The sequence below is a fragment of the Lissotriton vulgaris genome, chromosome 3_1, assembly GCF_964263255.1.
Source record: "Lissotriton vulgaris chromosome 3_1, aLisVul1.2, whole genome shotgun sequence".
Taxonomy (NCBI): domain Eukaryota; kingdom Metazoa; phylum Chordata; class Amphibia; order Caudata; family Salamandridae; genus Lissotriton; species Lissotriton vulgaris.
The window spans coordinates 286,949,154-286,965,203 of NC_141689.1; the positions used below are offsets into that span (position 1 = coordinate 286,949,154).

The 16,050-nt window shown below is 40.7% G+C and overlaps 1 protein-coding gene across 1 annotated transcript in view; it reads right to left on the bottom strand.

The window, feature by feature from the left end:
- Positions 1-16,050, bottom strand: part of ATP8B1 (ATPase phospholipid transporting 8B1) — a 496,708-nt gene that overhangs the window by 241,815 nt on the left and 238,843 nt on the right. Inside the window, exon 12 of the mRNA XM_086960445.1 lies at positions 544-743. Coding sequence (XP_086816571.1) covers positions 544-743 — 200 coding nt within the window. The remainder of the gene's footprint in view (positions 1-543; positions 744-16,050) is intronic.

The following is a 16,050-nucleotide window of genomic DNA, read 5'->3' on the forward strand; positions in this document are numbered from 1 at the left end:
AAAGGCACAGAGAAAGAGCGCATAAGGTGATGGGACTTAGTGAAAATTAGATTTGAAAGAAAATGTGTTGGCCTTTCCAAGTTCTCTAAAAAAGGTTAGAGGGCTGCACATGACTTTGAGTGATAGGCAGCATTTGAACAGGAGGAAGGTAACATCATATTGGAGAAGAGTGTAATTTGACAATGAGGTGAGAGTGGACAATATGTCAGGAAATGGTGGATCTCTTGTTTGATTGGAGGTGAAGAGAATGAGGTGGGAGAGGGAAAGTCTAGCAAGTTCTGGGGATGCAGGGGTAAGCGAGGACGTTGTATAGGAGTGTTAATCTCAATACCAGGATGTTAAGAGTAGCCATTAGCCCAGAGGAGTAAAGTTTGTCCTAGTAGTATTTCATTTTGTGCTAACTCTTTATAAATACTCTCATAAGGGGGGGGGGGTGTACCCTTGTTTTTTGCACTTTAATTTGTCATGATTTATTTCATGTATTTTCCCAGGGTGCCAAAATTAATTTAATTTGAATAGTACTCGCTGATCATTTGAACTTACCTCACATAAAGGGAAATGGGAACCATGGTGTTCAATACAATAATGTAGCCCCAAAATGCAAGGAATCCACGGTAGGATGAAGTATATGTTTTCTTTCCGTCATAAAGGTACCATGACAGAGTATAGTTGCCAATCTGAGCTTCCCAGAATGAATTTCCAATTGCAAGACCAGCAGAAGCAAGGATCAGGAGTATAAAAATCTGGAAGGAAAAAACAGTAACAATTGTTAAGCAAGTCAGCATGAGAAATCTAGTAGTTGATGTTTTGAACTTAACAAAAAGCTAATATCACATTTTAAAATTTAACTCAATAAGTGATCGACTGCAGAACCATTAAGATGAACTGGAGAACTATTATGATCTACTGGAGAACCGTTTTGATTAGCAGAAGCAGTCTCTATGTTGTCTTTGTTGAATTACAATCGGCTTTTGACCTGATCCCAAGAGCCAAACTCTGGAGTGTCTTAGTTGTCCCAGGGATGCCTTCTGATATCTTCTCTTCTAATCTGCCTCTATAAAGATAATTATGCAAGAATACGATGGGGAAGGGAACAGGCTCAGCTGACACAAAGGGTACCAGTTTCTAAAAGTGTTTGCGAAGGCAGTGTTTTGGCTCCCACCCTGTTTTCATTATATATTACAGACATTGTATCCTTTTTGTCCCAAGTAGAAGCAGATGCTCCATCTTTGTCCGGACTTAAAACACAAACCCTTTTTTTTGCGGATAACACCTTGTGGATTTCTAAGGCTTCCTCAGGACTCCAGAAACCTTAGATCCACTTTAATGAGTTCTGTGAGGGCCGGGGCTTGAAATCAGTATAGATCTTTTAAGGGCAAATTGACCTTGTGAGGTGTTCCTTTAGAGAAGGTAGAATATATACCTGGGGCATGTCCTAGCATCTTCATATTGTTAAGGCAACCATGAAGCTTAAGCAGATCTCAGGAGTAATACTTAAGGAGCTCTCGATATCACATATTAAACCTATTTCTCCTGCGCTAAAGATCTATGAGGCCAAGGGTTTAGGTCAGCCCTGTATGCGGCTGAACTGTGGGGGCTTTCAAAATATGACTATATTACAAGAAATGAGAACAAATTCCTGAGGAATCCTGTATCTCTCCCAACCAGCATCCCATTATATCCTCTGTTTAGTGACTTATGTACCGCCAAGGTTTTGGATAAATACGTTTGCTTCTTGTACTGTTTTGGAGACATGGGTGTAATACCCCGTACATGCCCACGACACAGACTCCCTGCTGGATGTTATGAAGGCAGACTATTTTAACAAAATCCCTAGGCTCAAAATGATTAAGCTAACCCTATATTTGCTAGGGATCCACAATTTGTGAGATCACCCTGACATCTGTTTTTACTTCAAAGGCTGCAATGAAATGGTTATATTGGTCTTGGTTTCTGATGACTGAGGATTCGCAGAAGGCTGCCACCATCAAGCGAACTGGCAATTTTATGGGTTTTAAGCCCATCTGCAGGTTGGAGTTATTTTGGGACATAGTGCCTGTACCACTGCATAGGAATCTTTACTTACAGTTTCGCATAGGCACCCTACCACTTAGAGTCTTTACAGCAGGATGGACTGGTAAAAGAGGTACCTCATGACCGATTTGTGATCACCTAAGCAAAAGTGTCTCCTGTGGTTTTTTGCATGTCCATCCTATCCATCTCCTCAGTATACCTGGCTTGTAGCCATCTGTAGACTAATAGGTGTACAAAATTATCAGGAAGCCCTGCATATCTTTGGATCAGACTCTCATCCTTTAATGGCCATTTCTGTTGCAAAATGTTTAGATGTTATGTGGATGATACGTGGTAAAGCCCTTTGACACCTTTCGACTTGACATGCACTATTTGAGTGCATTTCATTTTTTGCTTGTTTTATCTGATAATCAATTATACATTTTTCTTTTGCGTATAGATTTTATTTATTGGGTGATATTTTTTTATATGATCATTTTTGCAATGGTTTCTAATTATGCTGTACATTGTATCTATTGTATATGGTGTGTGCTTTTATGGCCCTGTTGGCCGAAATAAATAATTTAAATTGAAATTAGTTAAAAAAGTGACCTTTATGTTTAATTGTATAATGTTTAATTGTAACTTTTGTCATATGATATTGCATATGCCTCAACCCACCTATCCCTGCATTGCTCTGCCCGATTGTGGTTAAGAAATCTTTAAGCCCACCAGCAACTTTTAGAAGTTCGGTTTAGTAACATTTTGTAATAATTTTGTTGTGTGTGGTTAAGTAATCTTTAAGCCCACCAGCAACTTCTAGAAGTTAGTTTTAGTTGTAATATTGTTGTTGTGCTGTAGGTACATGCTATGCATTACTACTGATGCCACCCATAAGTGGATAGACATAATGGGAATGAGATACTTGTTTTTCCATCCTGTAATATTGAATTGGTTTGCACGGTTATTGAAAATGATTCCATGAATGTTTAGTTGTTAATTGAGCTCTGTGTATTATAAAACTATATGTGCTATTCATTAATACAAAATGTGTACACAGAAAAAACCCACAAATAGGGACAAGCGGTTACTTTTAGGATAATGTTCAAATCCATACATATTTTTATCTGAGCACTAAAAGTACAAATGGACTAAATGCAAAGCTGCATAATTCTTTGCCTCGGGTCACGCAGTAATATATAACCATAAATTGTTAGGTTATCTATATATAAAAGATCCTGCACTGACTGCTTCATGGGTGTGGAGTGAAAATGGGCTCTACATAAGGCTAAAGAAATTATACAATGCAGAGCTGTAGAAAAATATATGGAACAATGGGTACTTCACCATTTCAAACTCATATAAAGCCACAATGTTATTCATAGTGTTCACCTTATTAAAGAAAACTGACATTTCATAAAAAAACGACCTTACATATGTAAAAGCAGCATTGTATCCTTCCAACTTTTACGCAACATTGTAGTACTGAACTTTATGTGTATTTTAGAAAACTAAATGTATCAAATAATGGTCAAAACTAAAAGCTGCCTGCATATGTTATGCTAATTATTCGGGAAGAAACCCATTCAAAGTGCATTCTTTTATCAAGATACAATTGCATGGAAAAGCAAGTTCTAAAAAATGCCGCTAAATGGTCAGCTAGGCTGGCTGCCAAACTATTCTCATGGCAATAGGGGCTCAACTTACAAACGCTCAATGGCCGCAGAAAATACGTATATTGTCAAATCAATGATGAATCAATTAATTTATAGATGCATTTAATATTGTTTAGAAAAAGAAAAATTGTATTGGATTGATATAAATCATTCAATGAAGAATAAATTGCAAATAGATATGAAAAAGAAAAGTGATGACTGAGTTATTAATCAGAGATAAATCTAAAACAAAGTGAGTATTTAACCAAAAGTGCTGTGCACGTTTGAGTTCAGGTCACATGATGGGGACCAGACCACTTTCATGATACCGAGCCAGATTTCTACAAGCTTATAGTCCTTCTGTGCAGCATTCCACAAGGTAAATATGATCTCTTATGTAAAACACACCTTTTCTCCCTCACTGTGGAAAAACACAATTCCCTATGGAGAAACCTGCTTCCACTACACCACCAGCAAATATTTAGGTGATCCTTTCTCACCCTGGAAAAGATTTACGTCAACCCTTGCATGACCTGGTAGAAAGGAGATTGAAAGTAATCTATTAAAGCCCCGAAACCTACCTTTTGGAAGGCATTCACAAATGTCAAAACATAACCATGCTTTGTTGTGGAAGGTCTTAAAACACCACTTTTCCCTTTCTGAACCAGTCCAGTGGGATTCAGAGTGGTGGGGAACTTTGCACTCTTGGGGTAGATGTAGGGATTAGTAAATGGAGCTAACCCTGCCATCATGCACCCTTAGGTGAATTCCTTCCAGGCGTAAAACAGGTAGATTTTGTCATAAACCCACATTATGGAATTCACCTTTATTAATATGGTCTAAAGTAAATATACATTATGTACATATCTACAAATTGTCTTCAGCACAGCTTGATTACGTTTCGGTTTCCTTTAAATAGGTGTACAATAGTAATTAGAATTAATATATGAGCGCCTTTCATACATTTACCGCTTACCCTAGACTATCTAAAAGCTCTTCAGCCCAGAGCAATATAATTTCACCCCTTTGGCTGTTGACTTCTATTTTTAATTCATTGCAGCAAGACAACCCTTGTTGGAAATATATCAGGGGCTCCAGGGCAGACCGAGGCAACATGGCTCAGATAGAGAAAAACCAAGCTTTGTATCTATAGTGTTCTAGGTCTTACCGTTACTGCTGAACCCAAACCTGAGCAGCATATAGAACCCATTAGACCTTTGCCCTCAGGATAATGGAGTCCAGCAGCCCAAATCTTACTCATGGAGGATATTCTGGGTTAATGAGTTGGAAGTAAACAAACCAACCATTACAAGGTAATAATTCAGAGTCCAGCAGTTCTTAATGTTTGAAAAAAGTACTTCACTCTAAACTTTACATGGTACATAATATGTCAAAAGGTAAAAAAATTATAGGAGACATCTAATGAGTGCGAAATCTTGGATGCTTCCTGAGGGAAGGGGACTGCCTCTTCAAAGTGCTGCATGTGCAAACCAACCGAACAGTCTATACGATTATTTTTGGAGGGAGAAAATCAGAACCAGCACTGGTGATTATTCCCTGCACCGAAAAATGGGCTTTGCTCCCCTATTCACTGTTCTCTTGGTATGTACAGTGTTTTGTTGTTGGTTGGATCATTCAGAACACAGACATTGAGGGGGCGTGGCTTGAACGCCGACGTAGATGGCAGTGGGTTGATCTCGCTCCAGACCGAGATCAAGATTCCTGAGCAGGGCGGCCGATGAAGTGCCTTCTAGGTGGAATTTGACAGTGGATTCAGGTGACTGAGTGTCCGCTGAGACTAAGGATACCTTTTTCGTCTTGCCGTGATCCTGTATTCCTCTGAAATTTGGCTTTACTATGCGGCGCGCTCTCTGACTGGAACGCAGCTTCATCTCAGCTCAGCAACAGGCACACTGAAGGTACGCCGCTCCCACTAAATATGTGAAGTGGATCCTGAGCCCTTTAATATTTTGACTTTACCACCACTTTGCCTGCAATGCATTTACAACATGCGGCGCATTTCATGCATACATCGCAACCGCCATCTTTTTTGCCAATAAAATGCTTTATCTTTGGTTTTCTCCTCACCGGGTTTCTTCTCGCTTTCCCGGAGGAGATTGTGCGCATAAATGGAAGCTTTTCGTTGCTTTACTGTTCCAATACATAGGTTATTGTTATGCACCCGATTTTGCCTATGTGATAACTTTTTATGACTGAATTTTGCCTCCTCAAAATCTGTTATATATCAAAATTTTCTTATTTGAAAAAAATTATGGGAAAAGTGGTTTTGAGCACAATTGCACCTATCCTATATATTGCCTCGTTTTTTTATGGTGCCGCGGAGTCTCTGGATGTTTTTTTTGGAAGTTCAGTCTTTGATTCTTCACACATGTAGCCAACGCGTTTCGTCCTCCACGGACTTCTTCAGGGCAAATGGAATTAACTCTTCTCAAGAGAAGACGCCACGCGATGGAGCCGGCTTGATCTACTCCTGCAAATTCCTGCTACACTGGGCTATCTGACCCGAGTCATCTTACCTAATGAAATTGAAGTGTCTGTCTTTCACCAAATAAACAAATAAGTTTTAATAACATTGCCTTTTGACTGGATGGAAGAACATATCTAATCAGTATCAAGAAGAGTTCATTCCATTAGCCCTGAAGAAGTCCGTGGAGGACAAAACGCGTTGGCTACATGTGTGAAGAATCAAATAAAGACTGAACTTCCAAAAAAAACATCCAAAGACTCTGCTACTGAACTTTTTTCATTTTTTGACTTATGCATAGTGACTATTATTGTACAGATTTTCAATACATTGATTTGTGTGCTGGATCATTTCTTGCAAAAAAATATCAACATTTTCTGACAGAAAACACAGTTCTTCATAGGAACATCCTACGTGCAACACTCAACTCTATACTTAAATAGCCTCTACACTGGATAGACTTAATATGCTATGCCTCATTTAACTATGACATGCTGACCGAGTCAATGACCACACTTCAGCTTTGTTGATGCAAAGAAATAGAATTTGATGACTGCTGTATAATATCACTTAGTGTCTTTTACGCTGCACATTTTTAAAACTCAACTTTTCAGTATTCTTATCTATACGGAGCATTCTCCCTCTCCTGGTCAGAAAACAACTTTAACAAATATGTCTTCCTCCCGCAAAGATTCTAATCTGGCCGCTCCTCCTAAACGACATAAGAAGGAACCCACTTCGCCTACCAAGTCGCCACTACCCATTGCTATGGAAGAGATTACGTTGATTAAACCTTTTGTCATTGATATTAACGCTACTCTTCAGAGGTTGGATGAGAAATGGTCTAACTTGGATTTAAGAATGTCTGCGGTGGAACAGAGGATTAGGGATTCTCAGGATTTGTTACCTCAGGTGGCGGCCATTTCTCAAGAGATTGCTCTCCTCAAAACGCAAACAGAAGACTTAGAAAATCGTAACAAACGCAATAACCTTCAAATTTATGGCATTCCTGAGGGAGAGGAAGGGTCCAACATGCTGGCCTTTTTAGAATTACATATTCCCAAGATTGTTGGTCTCAAGGACTGCACAACTCTCTGCAGATTCTTCTCCTTCTTAGTCAGTAAATTATCCTAGAGGGATAGTTATTTTGTTTTTGGAATACACTGAACTGTTAGGGGTCCTTTCAGCAGCAAAGTCTAGGAAGCAGATGCTGTGGTCTGGTCAAAAAGTTTTCTTCTCTCAAGATGTGGCCTCGCAATTGCAGCATGTTGCAAAGAATTGCTTTCTCTCCATCCGATCCTTCGATCCAATAACACCAGATATGGTTTAGTACATTCATGCTTTTTCAAGGTTACTTATAAAGGGAGGTCCTACTCCTTTGATCGTCCTGAAGACTTGAGACAATTCATCTCTCGCCATAAAGGGGACCCTATGCACTTTGGAGGACCCTGAGATGCACTGTTACTCTGTTATGTGTTTGTTTTTTGTGATTATTATCTCTTTAATTGTTCTGAGGATTCTTATCCTCTATGTTGTTGTGGTTTATGATTTGTAGTTGTTGTTTTCCCTTGCCTTTAATGGTTTGGAGGTCTTCTTCAATGAACTCTTCATATTGTGACTTTTCCTTGTTTTTCTTGTAGCTGTTCCTCCTCTTGTTCTGATCCTTTCCCCAGGTGTCTCCCACCTCATGCCCTTCCATCCTGACCCTAGACTCCTCGGTCATCCCTTATGTTTGGTAAGTGTTGAGTTTTTTATTGCTTTGTCTTTCTTTGGTCGCTATTTTTCCGCCTATGTTATTCTATGTTATGTAGTTGACCTAGTATGTTATTTTCTTCACCATGGAAATGTATTTCTTCTCAATTGACTGAAGTCTCCCGACTTCTAGTCAGCTTATCTTTTTCTATCACTTGTTTTTTATACTTTCTTTTTCTTTCCTTTTCTTGCTTTGCGATTTTTCCTTTTTCACCCCCTCTTATTTTTGGATTTATCTTTTAATTCATTACTTGCATTTCTTATTTTTCCCTCTTTTCTCCTCTCCTTTACTATCCTGTTTTTTCAATTTTTCACTTCATTCATTTTCTTTTTCATGCCTATTCTCTTTTCCTCAATTGCATTAGTCGCTATTTTTATGTTCAATCGCATACTTCTCAATTTTTTCTTGGTTTTGTTCTGTACAATTATGTTGTATTGTACATCATCATTAATAATATTACTGTCTTGTTTGTATTGTAAAGACTGAATGTTAGAATCATCTCATGGAATGTAAAAGAATTGCGTAATCCTGTTATGAAGCAACGGGTACATACCCATCTCTCTAAACTCCAATGTAAAATTGCTATGTTACAAGAAACCCATCTTAATGAGAGTGATGTCAAATCCCTTAGGAAGCAATGGGTGGGTCACGTATATTGTTCCCCTTCCAAGGACAGGAAAAATGGTGTTGTAATACTCTTTCACAAATCCTTATCCCACACATTAGAAAAAGGAGAAGGATCAAAATGGTCATTGGCTCCTTCTTCACAATATTATCAATAGTTCTCATGTTTCTTTATTGGACATTTATGGTCGCACAGGCATGGATTCACAATTTTGTCAATCCATGTCCCACACTCTTCATGCATGTTCTAGTTCTAATCTCACAGTGGGTGGCGATTGTAATCAGATCACGGATCCCTTCATTGATAGGAAATCCTCTGTTAAGTACATTCCCAATAAAATGCAAAAAAACCTTTGCTAAGACCATATCTGCAAGAGGCCTAGTAGACGCTTGGAGAATATTCAATCCCGATAGTTTAGAATACACTTTTTATTCTCCTGCTCACAATTCTATCTCTAGAATTGATTATATATTTCTAAGTCCGCATCTTCTTTCCAACCTCATTCATGCAGAGATTTGCTCGATTCTTATCTCCGATCACGCTCCTGTTCTGATTAGTTTAGATCTTCCTTCATTGTCCTAAAAATCTCAACGTTGGCGTTTTAACAATTATCTTCCAAAATATCCCAACTTCTAAGCTGTTTTAAAGATTTTGAATCTGAATTCTTTCTTAACTCTACTCCTGATATATCCTTTCATACTATTTGGGATTCCTTTCAAACCACAGCAAGAGGCTTCATTATTGATTATGTAGCTACCAAAAAGAAAACATTTTGCAAAGAATCCATTTCTTTGCTCTCTTCCATTAAAAAATTGGAACACACGTATTTTTCATCTAAAAATGTTGATTCCCTCACTTCTTTGGTCCAGGCAAAGCTTGAGTTTAATAGGAAATCCACAGAAGAGGCATCCCGGACATTTCTCTAATAAACTCTAAATTTAATGGCAGTCGCAACCGAGCCGGTAAGTTGTTAGCAAACTATTTGAAGGTGAAATCTCAAAGAACTACAGTGGTTAAGATTATTGATGATAACGATATTCCTCGTTTTAAAGATGAAGCAATATTAGCATGTTTTACAGATTTCTATAAAACCCTTTATACTCCTGAATCGTCCCCTTCTGATGCTAATCTAGACTAATTTTTTGATTCGTTACCTCCCCGCTCTTCCCCTCTTCCTGATTGTCCATTCTACCCAAGGATAAGGCTCCTGGTCCTGATGGACTTACTGCGGAGTTCTATTCTTGCTTTTCGTCTGTTCTTCTGCCACATCTTTTATCTCTTTTTCAATATATCGCTCTTAATGGAGAGGCTCGAGCTTCCTTTCTTGAAGCTATGATTTGTCTCATTCCTAAAAAAGATGGAATGGAATGGAATGAGGATTTGTAAAGCGCGTTGGCTACCCAGGGGCGTCCCAGCGCTGTAGGGAACTTGAACTAATCCGGAGAGGTGGGAAGAGGGAGGCTAGGTTTTGGTTTTAAACAGAGGTTTTGCTGAATAGCCAGGTTTTGAGAATTTTTCGGAAGGTAAGGAGGTTGGGTTCGGATATGAGATTGAGAGGGAGGGAGTTCCAGATCCTGGCCAGGTTGTAGGAGAGCGAACGACCACCACATCTGGCCTTCCTGATGCGTGGTACTGAGGCGAGGTGTGAGGTCGCAGATCTGAGAGAACGAGTAGGCTGGTAGGTTTTCACAAAGGAAGAGTTAGTGGGAGGGCCTGTTCCGCAGTAAGAGCGGTGTGCAGTGCACATGCTCTTAAACTCGATTCTAGATCTCACCGGGAGCCAGTGAAGATCTTTCAGTCTGGCTCTTACTGACGTTCGGCGGGGGATATCCAGAAGAATTCTTGCTGCGCAGTTTTGAATAACCTGGAGTCTGTTGATTGTGGATTGGGGTGCTCCAAGATATAAGGCATTTCCACAGTCGAGGCGGGAAAGGATCAGTCCTTGAACCACGATTCGTCTCGAGTGGAATGGGAGCAAAGGGAGAATTTTGCGGAGCAGTCTCATCAGGCCAAAACAGGTCGCAGCTAGCTTAGTGGCCTGATGGTTGAAGGACAGAGTGTGGGCAAGCTAGATGCCAAGGCTCTTGATTTGTTCCTTGGGTTGCGGGGGGTTGCCTAAGCAAGGAGGCCAGATGGGGTCGATGGTTTTGGCGATGTTATTACCAAGGAGTATTATCTCAGTTTTTTCCCCGTTAAGCCTAAGACAAGAGCTGGACATTCAGGTGGCGACTGCTTCCAGACATTTGTGTAGGCTGTGTTGAGAGTTTAGGGGGGGGGGTCAAGAGATACCACTAGCTGCGTGCCGTCCTCATAGGAGACGATCTTCACACCAAATGGGCGGACGACATCAGCTAGGGGGCGCAGGTAGACATTAAAAAGGGTGGGACTCAGGGATGAGCCCTGAGGCACCCCACAGTTAAGTGGTCTACTGGCAGAGGTGAAGTCTCTCTCAAAAACCTTGAAGGATCTGTCAGTCAGAAAGGAACTCATCCAACTGAGGGCGGTCCCGGTCACTCCTATTCCTCCAAGACGATGGAGTAGGATGTTATGATTGACAGTGTCGAAGGCGGCACTTAGGTCGAGTAGGACGATGGCCGTAGAACCGCCATCGTCCAGGATCCTTCGTGCCTCCTCCGTCACTGCAATCAATGCCGTCTCCGTTCCGTGACGGGGCCTAAAGCCGGTCTGAGAGGGGTCGAGGATGTTATTGGCTTCTAAGAAGTTGGTGAGAACTGAATTGACATGCTTCGAGGAGTTTACTGAGCCATGGTAGGAGGGAGATGGGACGGTAGTTGGCGGGGTTAGATTGGTCGAGATTGGTTTTTTTTTTTAAAAGGGCTTTGACCATTGCTCTTTTGCATAGGGAAGGGTCGATCCCAGTACGAAGTGAGGAATTGAGCAGGTCTAGAATAATAGGCGAGATCAAAGGTGTGATCTGTATGAGGGTACTGGGGGGAGCAGGATCAGTGGGTGATCGGGCTACTTGTGTTGACGAAATCTGTGGGTGGAGTGACGAGGAGGGGGAAAGAGGAGTTGATGGTTTCAATTTTCTGGTAAAAAAACTCAGCTAATTCCTCGCAATGGGCCTGAGTATTGTTGAGGTGCTTCGGTGGTTCCGGAAGTTGTAGGAGGGTTTTGGCTATTCGATAGATTTCTTTGGGTTTGGACGCTGCATTTTCAATCTTGAGTTCGAAGTATTTAGCCTGGGCCAGATGAATTTCCGTTTTGTAGTTTTTGATTGCTGTTCTATAGCATGATTTATCTGAGGGGAGGTAGCTGAGGCGCCATTTCCTCTCCAGTCGTTTACATACACGTTTTGCTTCTCGTAGCTCGTTTGAGTACCACGGGGCTGTAGGATTGCCCCGTTTAGGATGGGAGTTTTTTAGTGGTAAAACTGTATCAAGGGAACTGGTGATCCACAGGTTGAAGTTGTCATTGTCTTGAGTGGGGATAGATGTATTAGTAGGTTTAGTACCTTGTAGGAGTTCCTCCCACTCAGATAGGTGGAGTTTAGACCAGTTACGTGAGCGTTGCGCCAACGGGGGTTGGGGGGGGAGTGATCGGGCAGAGTCCAAGTGAACGGGATAAGGAAGTGGTCTGTCCAGGGGAGGGGGGAGGAATTTCCAATGTGGAGGTTATTACAGTTGCTGAAGACGGGGTCCAGGAGATGACCCTTTTGATGCGTGGGGCCGGTGACACGTTGGTGCAGTTCAAGGGCACTTAGGCCCAAAAACAGATCCCTTGCTATAGAGTCGTTTGGGTCATCCAGGTGGATGTTAAGGTCACCCAGAATTGTGAAATTGGCAGTGCTGACTGCAAGACTTGCCGCTATCGAGGTGAGGTCTGAGAGAAATTGCCTTTGTGGTCCAGGGGGACGATATATAAGCATACCCGAAAAGGTATGTGTGGCACTTAATTTTATGAAAAATGGGAGGCATTCGCAGTCTGGGAAGTCTACAGGGGTACTGGTGACAGTGTAATTTGATTTGTAAATTATAGCTAGACCACCGCCAATGCCCTTTTTCCGGTCGAGGCGAAATATTTGATAGCCAGGAGGGAGTGCTTGTACCAGGTCAGGTTCAGAATGTTCCTGTAACCAGGTCTCGGTGACGAAAAAAACGTCAGGGCTTATTTCCTCTAATATAGAGAGATTTCTGTGGAGTGTTTAGGGAGCGAACGGCAGTTAAGCAACAACATGGAGAATGAAGTGGGATTCTTTATACCATGAGAAAGGTGAAAGCCACATTGGTTACAGACGGAGTGTTGGGTAGAGGGATCCCATGTGTGTAGACAGGATGGCCCAACTGTCTGGTTTAATTGGTGAAGGGATTGCGGGTGATAGGTGATGGTCTGGCGTGATAGTTGAGCAGGGGGGGTGGCCCCTGGTTGGTCGCGGACGGGCGCAGACGGGCTTGCCTTAGGCGTGCCTTTGGCGCGCAAACGTCGCGCCCGCTACGCTGCCCGCTGCGCGACCGGGAGATGCACATTATTTATGCTGATTCAATGGGTGGGGACCGTGGGGGCGTGGCCTAAAAAGGGGCGTGGCCTCCGCTCGTGGCGCGAGGAGTGTTGTCAGAGTGCAGGGTCAGCGCTGGCTCCGCTGCCTCTAGCATCCAATTTCCCAGCAAGTAAGTTCTTAAAAACAACAATACACACGTTAAATTGTGACAGTTTTAAGATTTTTAAAAAGTAAATCGCTCCCGGCTTCCGCCTCAGGAGTGTGTCTCAAGCTTCTACTTAGAGCCCTTAACTCGGCGTCTATAAGTAGGTGTCGGCAGGGGGCATGGCCTAAAAAGGGCGTGGCCTCCGCTCGTGGCGCGAGGAGTGTTGTCAATCAGAGTGCAGGGTCAGCGCTGGCTCCGCTGCCTCTAGCATCCAATTTCCCAGCAAGTAAGTTCTTAAAAACAACAATACCCTTCCTGTTGCGCCAACTATCGTCCCGTATCCTTGACTAACCTTGATTGTAAGCTATTTGCCAAGATCTTAGCCCTTTGTAATCAAGTACTTCCGGATTTAATTGTCTATGAATAAACAGAGTTTGTTAAAGGTAGGATTATTTGATAATTCCAGAACTTTCCTGAATATTATTCATCCAGCATCTAAGAGTTCTTCCCCTATAGCCACCATCACATTAGACGCGGAAAAAGCTTTTGACCGTGTTCATTGGTTATTTATGATGCGCGCTCTTAAATGGCATGGTGTTGGTCCTTCTTGTCAATTTATTATATTCCTCTCCAACTACTTCAGTTTTCGTTAATGGCTCTCAATCTTCTTATTTCCCTTTACAAAGAGGTACTCGTCAGGGATGCCCTCTGCCCCCATTATTTTTTATCCTTGCTCTTGAGCCCTTTCTTCACTCTTTACAACACTCCCCCGCTTTGAGGCTTTACGCACAAATCTGTTGAAATTAAATTTACGGCTTATGCTGATATGTTACATGTTTCCGATCCTTCTACCTCTATGCATGCTTTTACTGAACTCTCTTCTTATGCTGCCTTTTCAGGCTATAAATTGAATTTTTCCAAATCTGAAGTGCTCCCCTTAAATAAAAACTGTTTGCGAAGCATGTTAGAGGGAATTGATTTAAAATGGAATGCTAATAATATTACGTGCTTAGAGATTAAATATTCTTTCACCCTAGAAAAAATTCAGTCTAATTTGGATGAGGTTTTCTTAAAAATATGACTGTTAGATGGTGTCTCATTTTTTGTCATGGTGGGGTAGATTAGAAGCCATTAAAATGATGCTGCTTCCAGTTATTAGTTTTTATTTATCCATGTTACCTGTAAAAATACCCTTAACACTTTTTCAAACTCGAAAGGGAATTTTTAGTTAATTTCTCTGGAATGGTCAGAAAGCTTGTATCTCTTTTGCCTTTCTCTCTGCTCCTAAGAATCTGGGTGGTGTCCATTTTCCCAATTTTCGACAATATCATTCCTCTTTTCTAATTTGTAAAATGTTACCGTATATATCTATCAAGGAAGGTTCTTTCACTTCAGTAAGGCAAAGGCTGGAGAAATCTTTGATATCTCCTTTCCCTTTTTCTCCTTTAGCAAGTTTTACTCATCATCTCCGTTCTTTAAATTACCCTACGATTTCCAAATTTATTTCCAATTTTTATCCTATTAAATGTAAATCTCAAAGCCCCTTACAGATATTTTTGGACTCACCTCTTTGGCATAACAAACACATCAAATTGTCCAATCGCACTATTTTTTGGAAAACATGAGTTGCTAAAGGGATCTTTCAAGTTAAACAATTGATACAGGATTCTCGTTGTCTATCATTACAAGAGGTTCGGTCCGGTTTTGACTTACCTGCTTCCTCGTTATCAAGATATGAATCTCTACGTTTGTTCTTAACGGAACACATTTCTCGACTCTCTGGTTCTTTTCTTCCCCCTCAAGATCCTTTGTTAGAACCTTTACCCTCTTCCCCTTACATTAAAGCCTCCCAAATTTACAAATATCTACATTTCTCTTCTAACCCCAAGCCGTCCTAAAAATAAAGTTGAGGTTTTATGGGAGTCTGATCTTCAACATTCCCTCTCTGTTGATACATGGAACTTCATTTGGACACGCATACATCATACCTCTTGCAATTCTAGTACCACTCAGACCCTTTATTATTTTTATCATGGATTATTTTTAGCTCCACTATCACTCTCCAAATATAGTTCACATTTATCCCCGAATTGTTGGGTATGTCCTTCTACTCCCGGTTCTGTTATGCATTCCTTTTTTCTTTGCCCTAATATTGCCCTTTTTTGGACTAGAGTGTGTGAGTCAATTTCCTCTATTTGTACTATTAATTTTCACGTTGAAATATACTCCATATTTTTAGGAAGTAACTCCTCATATTGGTATCGTTCTCGGAAGATAGGCATATTTGTAGACGTGTTAATTACTATCGCCCTTCAGATAAATCACTTCTAATTGGAAAGATGCATCCAATGTTTCCTTCTTTGCCTGGTGGAATCTTCTTTATTATCACCACAAACTAGACAGAGCTTCCTCCAAAACCTTCAACAACTTATTCATAAAGAAGCCCTTTGGTCTCCACTCACTAACTACTTATCTGCATCTGCGCTACGTAATCGAGACAGTTCTTTTGTTTATCAACCTCTATGAATATTGGATTACCTTCTTTTAGTTTATTTTGTCATATGTCACACATATAGGTATTACTATGTTTTTGGAAACCAATGTCATTATTATAAGATTAACGTTTCAATATTATGTTAGATGAAGAGGTTATTATATTTCCAGTTTTCTCTTTTTTTCCCCTTCTCTGTTTTTCTTTCTCCTACTTTTTCTTTTCGCCTTTTATTTATTTTTCTTTTATACTCCTTCTGAAAAGAAAAAAAATCACAAAATGCTATTTTCTCTTTAGGTAAATTTTTTATTATTGCCTTTTCTCTTTGGCTTATTTTTAGATTTAGATTGATCTATTAAGTTCCTTGTTGCGCCACATTGTATAATCAGTCTGTATATCTATTGCTTCTTGTTTTTATTACGTT